The 21,696-nt window shown below is 41.8% G+C and overlaps 1 protein-coding gene across 6 annotated transcripts in view; it reads left to right on the top strand.

Moving 5' to 3' along the window:
* The window catches only part of SEMA3D (semaphorin 3D), a 165,565-nt gene that overhangs the window by 63,929 nt on the left and 79,940 nt on the right, over window positions 1-21,696 (top strand). For all 6 annotated transcript variants that reach the window (XR_013231065.1, XM_077337862.1, XM_077337863.1 and 3 more), the window contains 5 exons: window positions 3,681-3,743; window positions 6,335-6,454; window positions 8,513-8,606; window positions 12,196-12,324; window positions 17,781-17,923. Coding sequence is in view for 5 of the 6 variants with exons in the window: in XM_077337862.1 (XP_077193977.1) it covers window positions 3,681-3,743; window positions 6,335-6,454; window positions 8,513-8,606; window positions 12,196-12,324; window positions 17,781-17,923 (549 nt within the window). In the remaining variant the exon portion in view is untranslated. The remainder of the gene's footprint in view (window positions 1-3,680; window positions 3,744-6,334; window positions 6,455-8,512; window positions 8,607-12,195; window positions 12,325-17,780; window positions 17,924-21,696) is intronic.

The raw sequence follows: 21,696 nt of genomic DNA, 5'->3' as shown, positions 1-21,696 counted from the left end.
TCTGGGTTGTTTATACACTCAGTCTCTACCATACAAGTTGGAAGCAGAAGGGGAGAGAGAAGATAAGTCTGGATTGTTCTTAGTAAGGGCTGGTGAAAATTTTTGAAATATAATTAAGTTGCTAACAGATAGTCTTAGCAAAGTGTCCTTAATGAAGAGTCAATGGTCATCCAATGAATTCTAATTTTACAAAATCCCTGCAAGATTCTCTAAGATCTTCCTTAGCACCAGAATTATTCCCTTCCAAATTAGAGTGGAGGCTGGCAACTGCTGGCATCTCCCCCCCCCAAAAAAAAACTTTGCCTATCCAAAGAATAACCTTCTAGAAAGGAGTAAGACATGAACTCATGCTCCAGGAATGAGGGATTTCACTTACTGTTTCTTTCTATTTCTAATATTCTCTTAGAAGCACACTGATTTACAAATCTTGAGCAGCAAAAAAGAAAAAGAAAAAAAAAGATTTCCTTCATTTCTCAACACAATGGATAAAAAGACTGAAACAATTTTTTCTACCACTTAGGATCATTATCTCTAAGTAGAGGTAAAACAGAGGCTTTCAAGTACATTGTAGTGCCTGATCCATAATAAATGGCTTAATACTGTAATCCCTAATAATCTAAGAAAAAAGAGCAACATTCAAGCAGAACTTGAATTTATGCTTCAGTCTTATTAAGGTCACAGGGGTAGATTCCTTGTGAACCTGTGGAGAGTAAAATATTTAATCTAGCAAATAGAAAAGTTCTACAGTAGCACAGGGTAGTTCCATAATGCATATAAGGGGGTAAGCACCTCAGGAGAGAAATACCAAAGGACAGGGGTAAACAAACTCTACAAGATGTGAGTAACAAACCTCCATAATCAGTTCCCATGACTCACCTTTTAATTAGAGAAGAAGCTTTTGTTTTATCATTGTCAGTAACAGAAGAAGTTGTCATGCTAACTAAAATCAGTTTCTTATCAATAGCTTTCATCCAGCCTGATCTAAGGTGACCAATTTCAAGGCAGCTAATAAACCATGCTCAGCAAAACAACAGTGCTTTTAATCTCAAATTAAAGCCATAAAGCCATGTTCTTATTTCCAGAGATTTCCCCCAAATTCTGCCCATAATACAACATGAAACGCAGCATAGTGCATTCAGCAATTTGATTAAAAATTGAGCAAGGTGCTGATTGATTCTGTCTGAAATAGCCTTAATCTGAACAAGTGACCCATAAAGAAAAGGGAAAACCACTTTTTATTAAAATGCTTGGACAGCTCCAGTAATGTACTGCCCCCCCCCCCATCCATTACAGGAGATCCCTGAATATAACATTAGCACAGGGGTTTGCTTTACTAACTGCCATTGTAAGATGAGGATTCCAGGATAAATCTTCTGGAAACGGAATCCCTAAATAGGAAAAGGTCTTAACTTTCTCAATGTTAAATTTTTTTAACTAACAATTGTAATGGATTCAATCTCCTGTTTTTGGTGGAGACTTAAATCTAATAGTTTCTTATAGTTTATCATCAAGTTTCCTTGGAAGCAATAATTGGAGAAGATTTGCAAAGCATAACTGGAATATCAGCCTAATATCAGCTAATTTTGGTGGATGACAGCCGTCATTTAAAAATAAATTTTAAATGAGTGAACATCCCTATCTTACCCCCTTTTTCCATCTAAATGAGTTGTTAAATATTTCTTTCATTAATACAAAGCTGTTTAGCATGGTTACTTGGAGAACATGTATCTGCATTCATCCTCAACCCCTCCCAAAATAGCCAGTGATGGGCCTGGAGGAAATGGATGGGGAGAGGCCCTAGGTGGGCATGTTCACAGCTATGCTTCCCAACCATATTCAGTATGACTGCACAACTTCTGGGGTTTTGCAAGGCGAATGTTTCAGGTCATTCTCAACAGTAAAATGTTGAGAAAGGCTGAGCTATGCATTATTTTCTTTATAAGTAATTACATTTTGAAAAACCCCAGAAGACGTTAATAAGAAATTTCTAATTGATCTACTGTATTAAATCTGAGCTAATACAGGGCAATGCTATATGACTTTGTTTAGAAGTAAGTTACACTGTTAGCCTTTCCTCCTAGGCATTCACAGATTTGCAATCTAGATGCTGCATTCCTTTTAAAAATTAATAGTTTATTTCCTATATCAGAATCACCTATTAAATGTCTCATGTTTCTTCTGAGAAGCCCCTTTGTTCTTTATTGAGTGAGGGCCTCATGGCCAGCGCGTCTAATGTATTGCTTTAATCAGAAATAAATTAATGGCTCCTATTTAAAATGATGTTGAATCTTTAATGTGCCTTGCTTAAAACATGGCCAGAATAGTGGATTCTTCATCTTTGCTAACTGAAAACATATTAATGGACTTAAATCAAAACTTCTGTTTTTTTTCCTGTTACTAAATTGGATGTAATCATAGTTTTGAGATCAAAGATGCATGATATAAAAATCACAAAACTAGAAGGAAACTTTGACCTTTGGATCTTTAATATCGGTTTATTGTAAGAAAAATGATCAAACTCAAAGCCTGGTTGATTTTTTAAAAACATATGTTTTACCTATTCAGAAGGCTCACATGAATAAATGAGATTTGACATATGATGCCGTTCTCATGAACAGGATGGAGGCTGCATTCGGTCCTGGTCCCTACCAGGTGGAGTGAGCTCCCTGAAGAGCTGTGGGCTCTGTCGGAGCTCTCTGAGTTCTGCAGGGCCTGCAAAACCAAGCTCTTCTGCCAGGTGTTTGTCTGAGGTTGGGAGGTGGTCCTGGGGATTAAGATCGGGCTCCCCTCTCCCCTTAGGGTCGAGGCCAGTAATAGACTGGCCTGACTCGATAGGGTCCCCAGTGACAACATCCCAATTTCTATTAGCTGTCTTTGGTCCACCCACGGGCTCGTGTGGGATTTAAATTAAATTGTATATTGCCAGAGATTGGGTTGAGTCTTAGAATGTTTTTAACTGTATTTTAATGGGTTTTTAAATTGTTGTATGGTTTGTATTTCGAAATTGTAAACTGCCGCGAGCCAGCCTTGGGAGCAGCGGTCATACAAATCCAGTTATAAATAAACAATAAATAAACAAAATTGTCAGTGTTCTGTTTTTTTCCTGTTACTAAATTGTATGCAATCATAGTTTTGAGATCAAAGATGCATGATATAAAAATCACAAAACTAGAAGGAAAGATCCTTTGGATCTTTAATATCGGTTTATTGTAAGAAAACTTGAAGGCAGAACTTGAAGGCAGAACTACAAATTTAGGAGAGTTAAAGGCTTTTAACATACATTCTGTTCTTCAATAACTTGGCCAACAGGAGGAAAGAAAGAAAGAATAATGCTGATATGTCATGAATTGAAGTTGTGATCTTAAATATTACCTGGGAGAGGGAAAGTCCTCAGAATGGAGATACCAGATTAGATGAGTGGTGCATTGTGTATAAGGAGTGCATGCAAGTATGTTGAGTCATACTCTTCCTTCATCAGTTTTGGCCCAAAGATTCGTAAGACTGCTGAAGAAATTTGGGAGGGCTGCAATGAAATTGCCACTCACGGAGCTAGAGAAGGGGTGGAGGAATGGCCATGATTTGGGCTGTTGGAGGGTGGGGCAAGGAATTCAGTGGGTGGAAAGTAATTCAGTGGGACAATATTGTTATAAAATCTTCCACTTCTTCTACATGCATTGCAGATAGTTTGGCCTGCCTCTCTGGACAAGATAGATTTGTGTAAACTTGCTGGAAAGGATGCCCATGTAAGTACAGTGCATATTTAATTTACATTCATTGTTGCCCATGCTATTAAAATGCATACTTTTGGTATAATTTTTAGAGGCTCCCATTGATCACAGCTGAAAGGTAACAACTTCCATACTATATTTGATTCAAGTGTCACCATAGAGACTAACAAGATTTTCAGAATATGAGCTTTCAAGAGTCAAAGCTCCATTCATCAAATGCTTTTGACTCTCAAAAGCTCACCCCAACCCCCAAAAAATCTTTCTAGTATACTACTGGACTTGAATCTATGTATTCTACTCCAGACCAACATGGCTTTTTCCATACTGTATACTTTTTGCATTTCTTAGGATCCATTATTCAGATTTTCTCTTTCTCTGCATGATATATCTGCTGAGGATAAAATCTGGTTTTAGTTCATAAGAGTTTATTCTTTGTGATGTGGACTTGAATCATTGAAGCACAGGTTTAAATTCCAACAAAGAACACTGAGTGATGTTGGACCAGAGCATTAGTTGAATGTATGCTTGTCATGGATTGTTTAGGATGATCCTAGATTGAGCAAGTGATTGATATTAGAAGGCCTTTATGGCCCCTTCTAACTCTATGATTTCCACCCCCCCCCATCAACCCCCCTGTCTTCTGGAGACTCCAGGCATGCATCTGGCAAACCTAGTCTCAGCTTATTCTCACTAGTTCCAAAAGCATAGCTGTAGGGTATAGATTCAGATTGTCACCAAATCCTACATAAGCTTTGTTAATCATTGTTTGATGGAATGTCTGAACTGAGCCTGTGCTTTGTTGATGCTCAGAATTTAAATTCAAGAGTGCCGCAGCACAACTTGACAGTATTGTGTTGGTACTCCAGCTAGTTGAGTCCTCACTGGTTCATCTTGGAGGACTCATATCCAGCCAGTGCTGATGCAGCTGCATTGGTAACCAGTTCTGGCCCGGATCAAGTTCAAGGTTTTGGTTGGACCTTTAAGGCCATCCATGGTTTAAGACCAGCCTATCTGAGGGACCACTTGTCTGCTTATGCCCCCCCTGCAGGGCACTTTGCTCTGTGGGCACTAATCTGTTAGTGGTCCCTGGCCCCAGAAAGATATGCTTGGCCTCAATCCAGGCCAGGGTGTTTTTGGTCCTGGCCTCAACCTGGTGGAATGACCTCCCAGGAGAACTAAGGACCCTGATGGAGCTGCCAAATTCCACAGGACCTTTAAAATGGAGCTCTTTGCCAGTTCTTTGGTTAAGCCCTGGTTAGCAAGATGAATAGGCCCCCCTCAAGTCCCGCTATAATATATAGCACACCCTTGTTGGCTGACTGCAGGAGGTAGCAAGGACGTTACCATTTTAGTAAATGTTTGGATTGTATTGTTTTTAGAATTGGGTTTTATGGGGATTTTTTATGTAACTCACCTTGAGTCCATGGAGGAAGGCAGGCTAGAAATTAAACAAACAAACACATAAAATATCCCTGCATGTAGTTCTGTTCTTTTTTTCCGTTTTAGTGAGATGAATTTTGTAGTCAAGCCCCGTAAAAATGAGTAAGGTTTTATTATGATGCTAATGTGGCTTGTCCAGAGATGGTGTTGAAATTTTACTTGACAAGAAATTCTGAATGAAGCTTAATGAATTATATTTGGGGGAATCAGCAAATTCCTGTTGGATACTTTTTAAAAATAAGACTGGTGCAGTTTTTTCAGGGGGGTTTCATACAGGCCTGGATAACGTGTGCCATATTTGTTTGGCTTTTTGTGGTCTCACCATTTCACTCCTTGTTAGCCGTTCTTCTGAATAGGTAGCTCTTGGTTTCTGATACTCCTTTAATGCATATACTGGCTTGATTCATTCCTTTTGACTGAGTTCTCACCCTTGTGCTTAGTTGCTTTTAAAGATTTTACCAGTTTTATTGCTGGCTAGTACTTGTGATATTTTACCTGGAAGATTATTAGTAATTATTTGAAAGTCCCCTTAGTTACTTGGGGGGGGGCCATCTATTTATTTAAAAAGAAACAATACAAACAGATCTCTGTGGCAAATCAATATTTTTGCCATCTAAGCAGAGTTTTAAAAAAACTATATTTTGAACTAATGGATACACAAACTAATCCAAATGCAACTATTTTAACAGTGCAATCCTAGGCTAAATTGCTCCAGTCTAAGCCCATTGGTTGTTGTTATTATTATTATTGTTGTTGTTGTTGTTGTTTTGATTTCTATACTGCCCTTCCATATGGCTCAGGGCAGTTTACATACAACATGGGGGGTTACATGGAATGAATTAATATATAACATAAATACAGCAACAACAATAATCTATTAATGAATTTAAACTGGAGTAATGTGCATAAAATTGGAGTGGCCAATAGCTAGTGTGTGATGGTGTGTACGTTCATACACACACTATACAACTTGGAGTTTCCTGCTCAGCTGAAACATCTGACCTTCGTGGGAAGCCCCACATTTTTTCAAGACTAGTAAATTCCATTTGAGGGTTGCATATCTCCTTAGGGACTGAGTACTATATTTGTCTAATTGCCAAGTGAGCTCAGAGAGTATATTTTGCACATTTATATATGATTAATAACTTCTTTTCTTTCTGCAATAGAAAGAATGTGCCAACTTCATTAGAGTCCTTCAGTCTTACAACAGAACACATGTTTATGTCTGCGGTACAGGAGCTTTCCACCCAGTCTGTGGCTACATAGAACTTGGAACACACAAAGAGGTAATTTAATCCACTCCCAAATGGTGCATGACCAAGAACAGCTCTGACTTTGCCCAGCATCTATCATTTCCTTGAAAATGCAGTCTACAATCATTTAAAAAATGGACTGACAGCCTTTCTACAAATGGCAGGACAATGTCTGGTTCTTGCTAGCTGTGTAAGAACTCATGTGTGGGGGCATCATCAATTATCTTCACTTGGAACAATGTGATTAATACAGTGTTACCTTGTGAAAGGATGAATTGTGTGAAGCATATATTTCTGCTCAGATCCCTAGAGCACCTTACCCTGCTAAGGATGGTGGCAAGTTAAATGAAACTCTTTGGGTTCCTTCCAAGGGACAGTGTAGTATCCTAGATGTAGTGTCCTAGATGTAGAACTGGGGGCTTTCTTGTTGAGCCACTTTGTTTTCTCGATTACTCCTTACTGTTTGTTTGTTTTTTAGTTTCCTTGACTGCCCCTCCTTGCAAGTCGGCTCAGGGCAGTTCACAACACACATGTTAAGCACAGTCCATTATAAAAACCACATTTAAACCTTAAAAGCTCTGTTTTTATCTGCTACTCAATCCGCTTCCTCACATGATCATAGTGGAATGACCTAGAATTGAATGGAGGGAGACTCTTAGGTTCTATTGGCTGTGTGTGTTCTAACGTCAACCAAATGCCTGGCAGAAGAGCACTGCTTTGCTTGGGTCTTGGCAGCTTGTCCCACCAGGGGCCAGGGCCAATAATAAGTCTTGTGTGACTTACACCTGAACATCTCTGTTTTCAGTGCTGCTGTACTAACTCCTTCATTCTGTATCTTCAAAGGACCAGGTGATCATTATGCACATTTTATCAATCCTCAAGCTGCACAGATGGGATTTTGGGGGGTCTAGACTCTAATCTCCTGTTGAGGAAGCCAAAACTGCCCATGATCTTTGTCACAATTTTTCTCATACCTATTTGACAGCCTTTGAGGCCTACTAACAACTGACAGGGTATGGAAGGAGATGCATCTGGCTGATGGGCAGGTAGGCTTTGTAATTTGGCTTTAAAACAATGAAAATCCCTCTTCCAAAGAGCCTCATACTTTGATGTTGCTGGTTTTAAAACCTGAGCTTGTGGCACATGAAGCTGCTGTCAGGTTTTAAATTCCTTGAAAGTAGGTTGTTTGTGTCTCCTGCTATAGAAAACACAAAGAGGCAGGAATTGAAGAATTGGGGGCAATTTGCCCTGTGGGAGATTCACAAACTTTGCTTGCCAGTGAGAGGCACCTCTTTCAGTTGTTGTCAGCATCTGGTATTGAAAGGCATATTGCACTTGAATTTGGAGAATCCATTTAGAGATCATGGCTGACCATTGCCAGTGTACTAGGACCCTCTAAATTTTAGGTTTCTAAGAAGAGCCAGTGTTGTGTAGTGGTTGAGAGCACTGACCTCTAATTTGGACAGCTGGGTTTGATTCCCCACTCCTCCACATGTAACCAGCTGGGTAACCTTGAGCTAGTCTTTGTTCTCTGAGAACTCTCTGAGCCCCACCTACTGCATCTTGCATGGTGGGGAGGGGTGAAAGTGGATCCTCTCCTTTCTAAAGCTCTAAAGTGCTCTATTCCTCTATCTTGAGAAGGGAGCAAGCAAGTAAACAAGTGGCCAAGTCCAGGTCCAACTTGCTGAGGTGGCTGTTGTTCAACTCCTTTGTGAAGTTAGCAGAGATGTCACCAAATCTGGCTGAAGCCATGGACTCAACAGAAGTTGACAAATCTCTGGTTACTGGTGGGTCCTGTTTTGGAAAGTCATTCCTGAGCATCCCCACTGCAATGCAGTTAGTCTGATATTTTTTTTTCTCTGAGCTGATTTCTGAGTTTCAAAATGGAATCTCACCAGTGTAACCAATTTGTTGGTTTGATTATTAATGAAGCAAATGTACATCTGTATGTGAATGGTACACATAAAGCATCTATAGAAAACTGCAAAGTGAGACTTGTAATTCAATCCACCTCCATTACATGCCTGTGCATCTGAAACTGATGTCTCTGGGCTGTGCCGCCAAATTAAGGACTATCCTCCCTCTTTGCAGGAAGTGGTATTCAGACTGGATACTCACAGCATGGAGTCTGGCAGACTGAAATGTCCTTTTGATCCCCAACAGCCCTTTGCATCCATCATGGCAGGTGAGATGTCAGTATTTTTGCAACATGGAATATGTAATTTAAAAGCTTTTGTAAAAGAATGGGATATGAATAGGGGAGTCCCTGGTTTGGAATTCTTCTGGGCCCTGAACTAACTCATTGGCCATGGCAAACCTCTGTCTTCAACTGCCTCAACTAAAATATGGGAATTATAATGTTGATGTACTTTGTATGCAATATGTATGTTAGACCAGTGGTCCCCAACCCCCGGTCTGGAGACCGGTATCAGTCCATAGATCAGTTGGTGCCGGGTCGCGGCTCCTCCTCATCCTCCTCCCTGGCTGCTGCCTTGGGGGCTGCCCTGCTAATCTGCCACCGGCTCACCTTCGTTGCTCTCCGGCGGCCACCATGGCTGGGGCTCCCCCTCGGCGTGGCACTGCGCATCTGCTGCTGGCAGCGCCCCCCAGCAGGCGGCGGGAAGACAGGGGCACCGTCGGGAAAGCAAGCGGAGCAGGGGCTCAGACGGTGGTGGCGATGTCCCTTGGCAAAAGACTCCCCCCCCCGGGCCTCAGTAAAATTGTCAGGTGTTGACCAGTCCCCGGTGATAAAAAGGTTGGGGACCACTGTGCTAGACTATGCATGTATACCAGGCTTTCTCAGCCAGGGTTTCATGAAACCCTGGAGTTTTACAGTGGCCCCAGAATTTTTAAAAATTTTCAAAACATTTATCAAGGGATATGACTATATATGGTCATGCTGACCTGCTGCCCCCTCCCAAAATGACCAGCGATGGGTCTGGAGGGGGTGGGTAGAGAAGGGGCCCCAGCCATACGAATCCTTGCTGGCCAAGGCTTGTCACACACATGGTAGCAACTGGAGTCCAGAGATATAAGTACTCTCATTTTAACTCAACTGCAGGCAGGGATGCCTGGTGGAGGAGCTCTCTTTTGCAGGCCCTGAGGAATTGTGGAAGTTCAGTCAGGACCCTGATCTCTTCAGGGATCTCGTTCCACCAGGTGGGGGCCAGGACTGAAAAGGCCCTGGCCCTTGTTGACGTCCCATGTGCTTCTTTAGGGCCAGGGATTAGCAGCCAGTTGGAGGTGGTGGAGCTTAAAGCTCTTTTGGGGGTATAACCTTAAGATTATGCTGCTTGGCTTTGGGAAAGACACACATCAGGGGGCAATTGATAATTAATTTCCAGTATCATTCTGTATGTGAACTGTGGTGTTTAATCTTGTTTTTCCTGGGAATACCTGGAGAGGACTGAATGGAGGAAGAATGTGGTTGGTTTCATGTGGTTGGTTCAGTCTTTTGAAAAGGAAGGGCCCAACTTGAATGATCCAAAATGAAAACATGACATGTAAATACTGATGGGACCCTTTTGCTCATTTAAAGGCTACTTTAACAGTATGCTCGCACACACCACTATGATATTTCATGATTTGCTGTTTATCTCCTTAGAATAGTCTATGCTTGGCAAGTAGGAAATAACAGATGTGCAGGAGATCAAAGAACAACCCAAGTGCTGAGAGAAGCCTTGTCATCAGAGGCTAAATCCAAGATGGGTTGTTTCTTTTAGTCCTGCTGATTGATCAATCACCAAGGATGTCTGTTAGCAAGTAGACAATACTTAACAGCATTCACTCTTTGCTATGATTATTACCTGTCAAAATGTGCTTCTCTTGCCTAAGAGGCCAGTTGTCTGTCTGGAAGATGCCTGCTTGAAAGAAAAAAATATGAATCTGTGCCAACAAGTTCGGTCGGACTATCCACAATCCAGCATATTGTTTTACTGAAAGAAATACAATAAAGAGATTGCTTCCCAAGTGTAAACTTGATGTGTCAGGCTTTTAGTTCTCTCATTCTGCCTGCTATATCTGCTACTATTTGTTCTGTGTGTTGGGGATAAAAGTGGTGTTCCCTCCCAGTACATTTTTTATATTTGGGAGAGCACCGGGGGGGGGGAATCATATATTCTTCTTTCAAAAAGGGTGAAATGCTTTAAAAACTTTTTAAGGTTATGCATTCTGTCACAAAACTGTGCTTTGAAGACTTTGTCACATTCAAAACTTTTAATAGCATATAAAAGGTAGAGTCTACAAATAAATGAGTAGTACCGATTACATAGACTAAGCATATAAATTCAAATAACAGAAACAGCTGATAACAGATAAAAAATTTAAATAATAGCCAGTTATACACATTCCTCCATAATATGCTCCATAATTTTTTTGTTTAAATAAATTATAAATTTAAACAACCTAGAATTATTTCTTGGATACCTGATTTCCCTTTTGTAGCACAGTAGCAAGAAATCAGGCAACAGACTTGATTATTTCGAGGGACTTATCAACAAGTAGATGTTGAGTAGTTCTATTTGAAGAGCCAAGAAAATTTACAGTCATAGGATCAATAATTTGAAGTGAAGACTTTGTCATGGGAAATTTGGAGGGAACACTAAAAGAAACTTTCCACCCTTCAGGATGAATGAAATGAATTACAATTATACGTTGATACTCTCTAGTCTTGATACTTGGCATTTCTCCACACCCAACTCCACATCGTTGGGTACAGCTAGTAGTGGGAAATGCTCCTGTTGTGAAATTATGAGATGGTTACATTTCACTCAGTGTAGAAAATGAGATGGGTTTCTTTTGCATTAGGCCAAACATACTTTAGCTTGTGGTCCGTTTGCTTCACCATGTTTAGGCCTATCATTTACTATGAGGTTGTTCTTTATATTAATCATTTGTTACCCAGAATTGAGTAGCTATGGATGAAAGCAAGAACTTCAGCAGTCCTGGCAAAGTCCTGCCTCATCTTGGGATGGGTTTTATCTTCTGAAAAATAAGGGGGGGGGGGTTAGGTCAGCCTGAGAAGTGGGGTGAGATTCCACCCTGCTGAAAGTAAAAGCTTTACTTGTTTACTTATTTAACACACTAGAGTCTGCCTTTTTACCCCATTGGGGGTCTCAGAGCAGCAAACAAGAGGGAGAATCAATAAGGGAACACCAAATAAAACAAAGTCTTCACCGGCTAGCAGAAGGCAACGATAGAGGCAAGTAGGTGGAAGCTCCCTGAGAGAATATCATAATTGTGGTCCCTTAACTGAGAAGGCCCTTTCTTGAGCTGCCACCCATTGAGCCTTGGGTGATGAGCACCTGATGCAGGATCTCAGGTCATATAGGTTTGCACAAGAGTAAGTAGTCCTTACAGCATGTGGCCTTAAGCCACATATGACCAGCACCTTGGATGACTAGCAAGCTACCCATCCAGCAAGCTACCCTGGCAGCGTATGGAATTCAAGCCTTGGTTGTCCAGATCCTAGACAAACTTTCTAAATAGCTAAACAGACACTCCCTGTATCTCAAGGCAATACATTTCAGAATTCCAGATACTGAGGACAAATGGGAGAATGACTTCCTTTTCAGAGATATATGGCTATGGCCAGAGTAGTGTATTAGTTGGCTTTATGGTGGTCTGATCACGCAGAACCATTCTTGCATTCTTCTGAATTAAGTGTCACTAATGCCAGTATGTGTAGTGTGTCATGTTTTAATGGGTTTTTAAAATAAGAATAAATATTCATGTGCTATGCTTCTGACAAAAGGCTGTTTGCTTTCTACTTATAGATGAATATCTTTATTCTGGAACGGCATCAGATTTCCTTGGGAAGGATACTGCTTTCACTCGTTCTCTGGGCCCTTCGCAAGACCATCATTACATCAGGACTGATATCTCTGAACATTACTGGCTCAGTGGTAGGAGATGAAGCATGCATTAGTGTGCAGTGCATAGAACTGTAGACATTGCTATCAGTATATATTTGCAGCCAGAGTTCCAAACCTCAGCACTCCCTAGGCATTCAGTTGAACATATGCAGCTTCCAGTGAGAAGGCTTCTACATTCACTCCAGTCCTGCGTTCATACTAAATTTGCACACACATACCAGGGCCATGATGTTGTGACTTGCAGTTAACCATTTTTCTGCATGTAGAGTGGCCCTCCCAGGTATCCAGAGAGACTCCAGAAAAAGCCAACAGCTATACCCTGAGTTAGAGGAACACCCAGTTCTTGAAATTTGGATAACTTGGCATTAGAAGTCCCAGTTTTTGTTATCTAACCCTATACTAACAGCACAATCCTATGCAGAATTATGAGCCCATTAATTTCCCTGGACTTGAGACTAGAGAAACCTGGCATATGTTAGGGTTGATTTCTGGGATAATTTATCTAGATTTGCATTGGTAGGAGCAGCTAGCTTGTGTGTGTGTGTGTGTAGGGTCACATGCAAAGCAATAATACAGAGATCTTACAATCACAGGGTACATGGTCAGAGATGTTTGATCTAAAGGCCATTTCACAGTTAAGGATGCCAGTCCCCTGGTGGGATGTGGGGATCCCTTGGAATTATAGCTCATCTCCAGGTGAGAGAACAGTTCTCCTGGAGAAAGTGGCTACTTTGGAAGGTGGACTCTATGGCATTGTACCCTACTGACATTTCTCCATGCCCCAAATCCTACCCACTCTTAGCTTCACTCCCAAAGTCTCCAAGTATTTCCTAACCAAATGCTCGCAACTAGGGATGGGCAATTTTGTTTGGATAAACTAAAGAGTACCCGAATCAATACTGATTCAGAGACTTTTCAGCCCTATCTGAACTGAATAAAAATCCCATGTTAAAATCAGCCAAATCATAATTCAGGCTTGATTCAGTTGATTTGATATTGGAAAGGACTCCTACCAAACAGCTGATAATCGGGGCTGCCCAGGCTACAGAGAACTCTGGGAAAGGGAGAAAAGAGCTAGCAAATAGCTGATCCTGATAGATCAGCTATTTAGGGGCTCTTTAAATGCTTCCCCCTTCTACCCAGAGCCTTTTCAGGCAGTGTAGGCTCGACTTCCACTGCTTGGGAAGGGTGTTGGTGGGGAAGCCACCCTCTCCAACCTTTTAAGAGCCAGCAGCCAGTGGGCATCGGGGAGGGTGTATGCAGAATGGACAGGTCCACTCAATACTTACCCTCCCCAAGCCTTCTGGGGCCAGCTTGGATTGGGCATGGTGGGTGCAGGGCTGACATGTCAATTGATGTGATGTGATGTCATCTGCTCAGTCATTTCCAACCCTCTGCGATTCTATAGGAAAGTCTTCGCCATGCACCCCTCTCTGACTGCTTCTTTTAGTTGGTTCATGGTCATCCCTGTATCGGCTTTGGTGTTGAGCCAGTGGGTCTTTTGGCAACCACATTTCCTTTTGCTGCTGACCATACCGATTTTTCTAGCGAGAAAAATGATTTTTCTAGCGAGTTTGATTGCATGATGTGTCCAAAGTAAGTGAGCTTTAGCCTTAAGTAACTTTAGCCTTAACTTTAGCTTTAGCCTTAACTTTAGTGAGCTTTAGCCTTAACTTTAGCTGTAATATCTTCTTTTCTAATGACATAAAACTATCTTGTTGGTAACTTTGGCTGTCCATGGTATTTGCAGCATTCATCTCCAACAACATAATTGGAAAGCATCTATTCTCCTGTCTTCCTTCTTCAGGGTCCAGCTTTCACATCCATAGGTTGTTATGGGGAAGACATGTCAATTACTTTGGCGTAATTGAAAATTGCACCTTCTAAACTAATGATTTGTAGCTATAAACCAGCATTCTGGAATAGTGGGCCCAAAATGCTGCCCTCATAGGTAGGATTCCGCTCTTGTGAGCTGTACAGGTATACTTTCTACCTATGAATAACAGTCACTCAAAGTTGTAGTGAAAGAGCCTGAAAGCATGGCTTTTTCTCTCTTTAAAAACTTGGAACCCTATATTGCCCTATATACATTCAGCCAAAAAATAACCAAAACAAACAGAAGTAAAATAAAATTTTAGAAGTAACTCTACCACTGGATGTTATATGTTCTGGTTTTCACCATTTACTGTCTCTTACACAAAGGACATAACATCTCATAATTCGGGATTCCTGTTTTGCTCTGATGTATGAATTGCAAAGCCAAGATCTCCTGGCCATAAGAATCTGGCAACTTCCCAGCAATATACAAAGGGCTTCTTGTGTCTCTAGTATTCTCTGCAAGACAGTGCTTCACATTTCTTGTTATCTTGCCCTCCTGTTCTCATACTTTTCTTCACATGTTGCCTCTATCTGTACTCCGTGAAACAATCAAAGGAGACATTGCATGCTCTATTAGTTCAATGTACTATGGCCTAAACATGATAGATGGAAGTGGTTGAGGAGGAGATGGCTTTCCTCCAGTGAGGGAGCTGGCTGGGGCTGCATTGGAAGGCTGATGGGAATGCCCTTGGTATAGGCCAGGGGTAGCCAGATTGCTGCCCTCCAGATGTCCATGGTCTACAATTCCCATGGGAATTGTAGTCCATGGACATCTGGAGGGCTGCAGTTTGACTACCCCTGGTATAGACAATCCAAAGGAGGAAGATAAGAGAGGGCCTTAATGCAAACATGAAACTTATGCGTTGATAGTTTTCCAAACAGCAATTGTTAACTTGTGTGTAAGGGAAAACAAACAAGGCCACAGCCCATAAGGAAATAAAAAGACCGCTGTTGGGTAATCAAAACAATTCAACATTGTAAAACCTTTGAACATAAAAATGAATAATAATAAATAGAATATATCATTTTTATCATTTTGTATGTATATGCCAACTTTCCTTTAAGGAACTTGGCATCACAAACTGGATGTGTTTTACCTTTCAGGCCAGCAATAGTGACTGGATCAAAGTTGCTTAGCAAGCTCTGTAGCTGAATTGGAGGATTTGAATGCAGGTGTACCCAGTTCCAAGTAGAGTTGCCAGCTCTGAGTTGGGAAATACCTCAAGACTTTGAGGGTTAGCTGGGAGGGGGTGAGATTTGGAGTGGGGAATGACCTCAGTGGAGTATAATGCTATGGAGTCAACCCTCCAGCCCTTTTCTCCATGGGAACTGATCTCTTTAGTCTGGAGATGAGCTATAATTCCAGTCCCACCTGGGGAACGGCATCCCTAAATCCAAGGCCAGGACGCAGTACATTCATCTGCAAAAACTGCTCTTTTCTTTGCAACAACCACAGAGTCTGTTCTTTCCTTCTCTTTTTCCAGCTCTGATGATTGTGCATTGCTACCCTGTGTTTGAAATTTGATAGGACAAGCACTAAGTTTTTAAAAACAAATTCTGAATAATTCTATTAAACGTGAAGGGACTGCTAAACTGTTTATGTAATAACATTTTGCTGTAACTGATTCAAAACCACAGTTCTTTCAGTATATTCTGATGTTTTAAAGAATGGCAAGATTGTAGCGTTGCTGATAAAGACAACAAAGGCAAGCACACAAGATTAAGCTGACCCGCCATTCTTTTGGCAGTGCATGAAAGATGGAACACACTCAAACCATTGTACAATTAGTATAGAATTACTTGCAGGAATGAAGGGTATTTTACTTAGGGGTCCTTTTAATAGTAAACTAATCTACCCACACTGTGAGGGAGGGGTTATGGCTAGAGGCTTTCAGTGCCTGTTACTTCCAGTTAAAAGCAGCTCCTATTGTAGGCATCAGAGACACCTCTGAAAGACCTGGCCCCTAATCAAAAGAGGTCCTTTAAGGCTAGATGGACTTGTGGTCTAGATGGATCTAGCAAAATGGAAAATTACAGGGGGGGGGGAGTCAAACAATTTTTATGATGGTAAGAGGGAGGAAATACTACCCCAAAGAATCTTGCCCATTGTGTCCCTGCATGATCTTTTGTTTTTAAGCCAGCCTCTGCTGGGAGTCACTTTGGCTGCCCTGGGCTTCTGCTTACTCAAGCCATGATTTTTATTCCTTTCATAAAAGGGAAATGTATGACTAAATATGGCTGATATTAATTCCAGGAAGAAGTGTGCTGTGCTAGGATGTGTTTTTCAGGTGTGAGAAGAGTAGTCAGTTTGTAGTCAGGAAGGCAAAGACTCAGTTGCTCCCTTCTTGACATGATTACTCATGACATGAGGAGCCCACACAGACAGATTCAGGGTTCCATGAACAAATTGGATCTACATGATATGTCTGGTAGTTCAGTGCATTGCTTTTGAGCATGGTAGCAAGCCATAATCATAACCATTTATGATAGCATTCTCTGAAGTGCTGGGGCACTCCATAGCATTTCCCTTGGTACTCAGTAATTGTTTTCAGAAAGTAGATGAGGCCATTGTAAGACTGGGTTTGTTACTGGTTGCCCTCTTTCAGATGAAAGGATTTTCCATGGCTGCAACAGCAGTCAGTGGAGGAGCAGGAGGCTTAGGAAGCATCCCCCACACTTTCAGGCTTCCCCTTTTTCTAATTCTCTCTGTTCCTTCCTTCCTTCCCCCATGCTTTGTTTCTTTTTCATTCAATTTATTTTGCCCTCCCTTCAGGCTTTGTTTTTATTTCCCTTCTGCCATTCTTTTGCAAAGCGAGGGGATGGCCGCCTCCTGTGACAGCCATTTTTAGATAGTGCTTACCACATCTTCTCAACATTTCAAAGGTGTCTATAAACTCAAAACGGAGACTCTGATTTATGATAGTGGTACTATTCCCTTCCAAAGAGCCTCTTGTGGCGCAGAGTGGTAAGGCAGCCGTCCGAAAGCTTTGCCCATAAGGCTGGGAGTTCAATCCCAGCAGCTGGCTCAAGGTTGACTTAGCCTTCCATCCTTCCGAGGTCGGTAAAATGAGTACCCAGCTTGCTGGGGGGTAAACGGTAATGACTGGGGAAGGCACTGGCAAACCACCCCGTATTGAGTCTGCCATGAAAACGCTAGAGGGCGTCACCCCAAGGGTCAGACATGACTCGGTGCTTGCACAGGGGATACCTTTACCTTTACATTACTATTTCCTTCCATTCATTTTTGTTATGTTTTGTAAGAAATTGGCTCTTGTTTCTTAAGGAATCAGTGGTACTGATTCATTGGGTTGGTATAGACATAACATTTCCTTTCTGTTAATAATTTTTCTATGAGGACCAGGAAACAGGCAGCTGGTTTCAGATATTAAGATATAATCTCACCCCAACTAGCATTACATTTGTCATTGAACTGCAAGGGAGAAGGGGATTAATTCAGATGAAGATGATGGGACACACACATAGTACCAAAGTGCATTTCTTACACCATGATTAAGGGGTAAGGAAATACTGCATCTGCTGTCTGGGAGCTTGAAGGATTTAAATCTAACAAAGTTTTTGTATATTTTTCTCATGTTGATCTTTTTTAGGAGCCAAATTTATCGGTATATTCCCTATCCCGGACACATATAATTCAGATGATGACAAAATCTATTTCTTTTTCCAAGAAGTTTCTCAAGACAGCAGCACATCTGACAAAGTAATCCTTTCCAGAGTTGGCAGAGTCTGTAAGGTGAGAAATGTGATATTTTATTTGTTTAAATAAACTTTCTGGGTTTTTTTCTTCACAAATATTAGTTGCTCTGGAGAGGAAATAACTTTCCTCAAAGTGCTGTCTAGGCTTCATAGAATAATGTCTAGAATTGCCTCAAATGGTTGGTTTGAGAAGCAGTTGGTCTATTGGAATTCTAATATTTTCATGGTTGATAACAAAATTTAAAAAGCAGCCAGTTTAATTGCCAGTCACTGAGTAGTGAATCTTTGTCTATACTTGCAAGTAAACACCAGCCCAATTAAATGGACACTTTCTCATAGTTGGAACTATTATTATTATTATTATTATTATTATTATTATTATTATTATTATTATTATTATTATTATTATATTTGTTACTCGCCTCTCCCCGGAGGCTCGAGGCGAGTTACAGCAGATAAAAACCCCAATAAAAATCCCATATAATAAAAGCACAAAATACATAAACATAATTAACACAGTAAACTAAGATAAACCAAGATGTGGCAAAAACATGCAAGCCAAACTAATCCACCCCTGATACCCATCCGGGGGGGGGGGGGGGGAGGGCGCCAGTTGTTCATCGCTACTGCTGCTATAGGGAGGGCCAGATCGATCTCGCGGCCCAGCCACACACAGCGACCTGGCGGAAGAGCTCCGTTTTGCAGGCCCTGTGGAATGCTGAGAGATCCCACAGGGCCCGCAGCTCCTCTGGGAGCTCATTCCACCAGGTCAGGACCAGGACTGAAAAAGCCCTGGCCCTGGTTGAGGCCAGGCGCGCTTCTCTGGGGCCAGGAATGTCTAATAAGTTCATACCCACAGAGCATAAGGCCCTGAGGGGGGCATAGAATGGCAGGCAGTCCCTCAATACGCTGGGTCCAGACCGTGTAAGGCCTTAAAAGTCAAAACCAAAACCTTGAACCGAATCTGGAAAATAACCGGTAACCAGTGCACCTGCCTCAGCACAGGCTAGATATGGGCCCTCCAAGATATACCTGTGAGTAGCCTAGCAGCTGTATTCTGCACCAGTTGAAGCTTCTGGATAAAGCACAAGGACAGGTCATCATAGAGCGAGTTACAGAAATCTATTTTGGAGGTGACTGCCGCATGGATCACTGTGGCCAGGTGTTTGGATGACAGGTAGGGCGCTAGTAGCCGAACTTGGCACAGATGGAAAAAAGCCAGGCTGGTACCTTCTTGACCTGAGCCTCAAGCGTTAAGGAGGCATCAATGGTCACCCCCAAATTTCTGGCTTGGTGCGCGATTTTAAGTTGTGTCCCTGCCAGAGGGGGTAGACGCGCTTCCTCACCTGGTCCCCTATGGCCCAACCACAGGACCTCCGTCTTCTCGGGGTTGAGTTTCAGGCGACTCTGCTTGAGCCATTCAGCTACTGCTTTCAAACATCTAGCAAATGGATCCGGGGGGGGGGGGGGGTATAGGACAATCAACGTCAACTGGACCTGAGTAAAGTTCCAAGTTATTTAGCCCCAGTTAAAACAAAATATGTTCTGGCCCCTGCCACTATCTGTCTCAGCTGGTAATGAGTAAACAAAGAAGGGCATTTACCCTTGCAAGATGCTCTGTCTTGCTTTCAGCTCTTGTAGAGGATCGCTATAAGAACATTCCCCTTACACTGAGACAATGCTTTTGTGGGAGTGGTGAAATTGATACAAGAGAGCATATATTGTTTGAATGCCCTGCTTATATAGACATTCACAGCAACTTGATTGAACCACTTTTTAAAAAGTTGCCAGAACATCATGATGTAGATCGAGCAAAGAGGCTGCTAAGTGATAAGTCCCCCCAGGTGACCACTCAACTAGCTAAGTTTTGTGCCGCCGCCATAAAAATCTGATGCTCTAAAGTACCATAGTTTTAAGTTTTATTTTATGATCTGTTTTAAATTGTATTATATTAAATGACCATATTCTTTTGGTCTCTTATGTAATGACTTCATATAACTTGGTTGGACTGTAATAAAGTTTGATTGATTGATCTGAGGGGGGGGGAGTCCAGGTGGCCATCCATTAGGAGGTAGAGCTGGGTGTCATCGGTGTACTGATGACAACCCAGCCCAAAACTCCTTACCAGCTGGGCCAGAGGGCGTATAAAGATGTTGAATAACGGAGGAGTACCGAGCCCTGAGGGACCCCACAAGGGAGTCGATAGGGCCCAACAACTTTTCCCCAACTTCCACCCTCTGGTTCTGGTTCTGGTTCTGGAGGAAGGAGCATATCCAGCTGAGAGCTGTGCCCCTTATCCCCGTCCCGGTGAGGTGGTGTGCTAGTAGTTCATGGTCAACCACGTCAAACATGGCTGACAGGTCTAGTAGGACGAGCACAGCTGAACCACCTCGATCCAGCTGCTGACAAAGATCATCCAACAGGGCAACCAACACCGTCTCCACCCCATGGCCAGGTCGAAAGCCAGACTGCTATGGATCGAGCGCCGAAGTTTCTTCCAGGAACACCAGGAGCTGGTCCATTGCGGCCCATAAAAACCCAACTGATCACAGTCTGGACCTTCAAAGGTTGAATGTCTGTGTTACTGTTAAAAATATATAATTTATTGTGCACAATTAAAAAAACCCCTAAGAATTAAAAACATATATCCAGCCCATAGGCTATTGCAAAACAGTGTGCTATGCATTATATGAACCAATAGACTGATGCTTTTTGGCCCTTATAGAGCCTTCTTCAAAGGTCTGGTTTTAACACACACACACGTTCATTACACATATGAAATATGTGTAGCAGTCAATAAAAACTCCAAAGTAAGAGCTGTAAAGTACCAGAGTCTCTTAATGAATGAAGATGTCTATCAAACATTAGCTCTCTTCTGCCAAAACAGATCAGTCTATTGGTTCATATAGTGCATAGTACAGTGTTTTGCAATAGCCTATGGGCTGGATATATGTTTTTAATTCCTAAAGTTTTTAAATAATTGTGCACAAGAAACGTTATATAATTTTAACATTAACATAGACATTCAACCTCTGAAGGTCCTAACTGTCATCAGTTGGGGTTTTATGGTTCTAGTTCCCCCTCCCCTTTTTTGGTTTTTACTTTCTCATAGTTCCCTGATGCACACTGAAACCTTTCTTTTGTCTTAGCCTGCCTGCATTCATTTAAATCTTCCCTTCCATGTTTTATTTGCCATATAATTCTGAGGCTTATGAAAAGCAATTTTCCTTGCATGCAACCACTGGTAGACTTCTGATGCGCCCATACTTTCTCAAACCACCTCTTCAATTTAATGTAATGGCATTCCACCAATGCCATTGTGGGGGGAGGTCTTTTTTCCCCTTGAATTGTAGCACCACACCATGTTGCAAACCTCATATGAAGCAGTGGGGCATTCAAAGACAGTTTGTGTTATAACCTGGTGCTCTGTATGAACTGTAGGTATGAACTGCGTTTGAATTCAAAAAGCGCAGAATCTCAGCATATGCTTCTTACCTCCAGGGTGTGCTTGAAGTAGATCTGTGTATTTCAGCCAGTGTTTCTGCATTGCACTTCCTACCTTATGGAACCGAAGGCAGGATGCATACTTTGTAAACACGCCATACATTCTAGAACAATAAAGCTATGCTGTACAGATGTAATAAAGCATAGTGCAAATCTATTTAAAGTGAATGGCAGTAGCAGGAAAACAATAATACTCCCTGACTTTAATCTTGGGAGCCCCCTCAAGAATTTATGCTACCACTAGAGAAATAGCTGAGGAAAATATCCTTTGGGGTAGGATTTGTAAATGTGATCTTTTGTGTGAGC

The sequence above is a fragment of the Paroedura picta genome, chromosome 5 (assembly GCF_049243985.1).
Source record: "Paroedura picta isolate Pp20150507F chromosome 5, Ppicta_v3.0, whole genome shotgun sequence".
NCBI lineage: Eukaryota > Metazoa > Chordata > Lepidosauria > Squamata > Gekkonidae > Paroedura > Paroedura picta.
The sequence above is the reverse complement of the archived record's forward strand: the minus strand, read 5'-3'. Positions and strand labels throughout refer to the sequence as shown.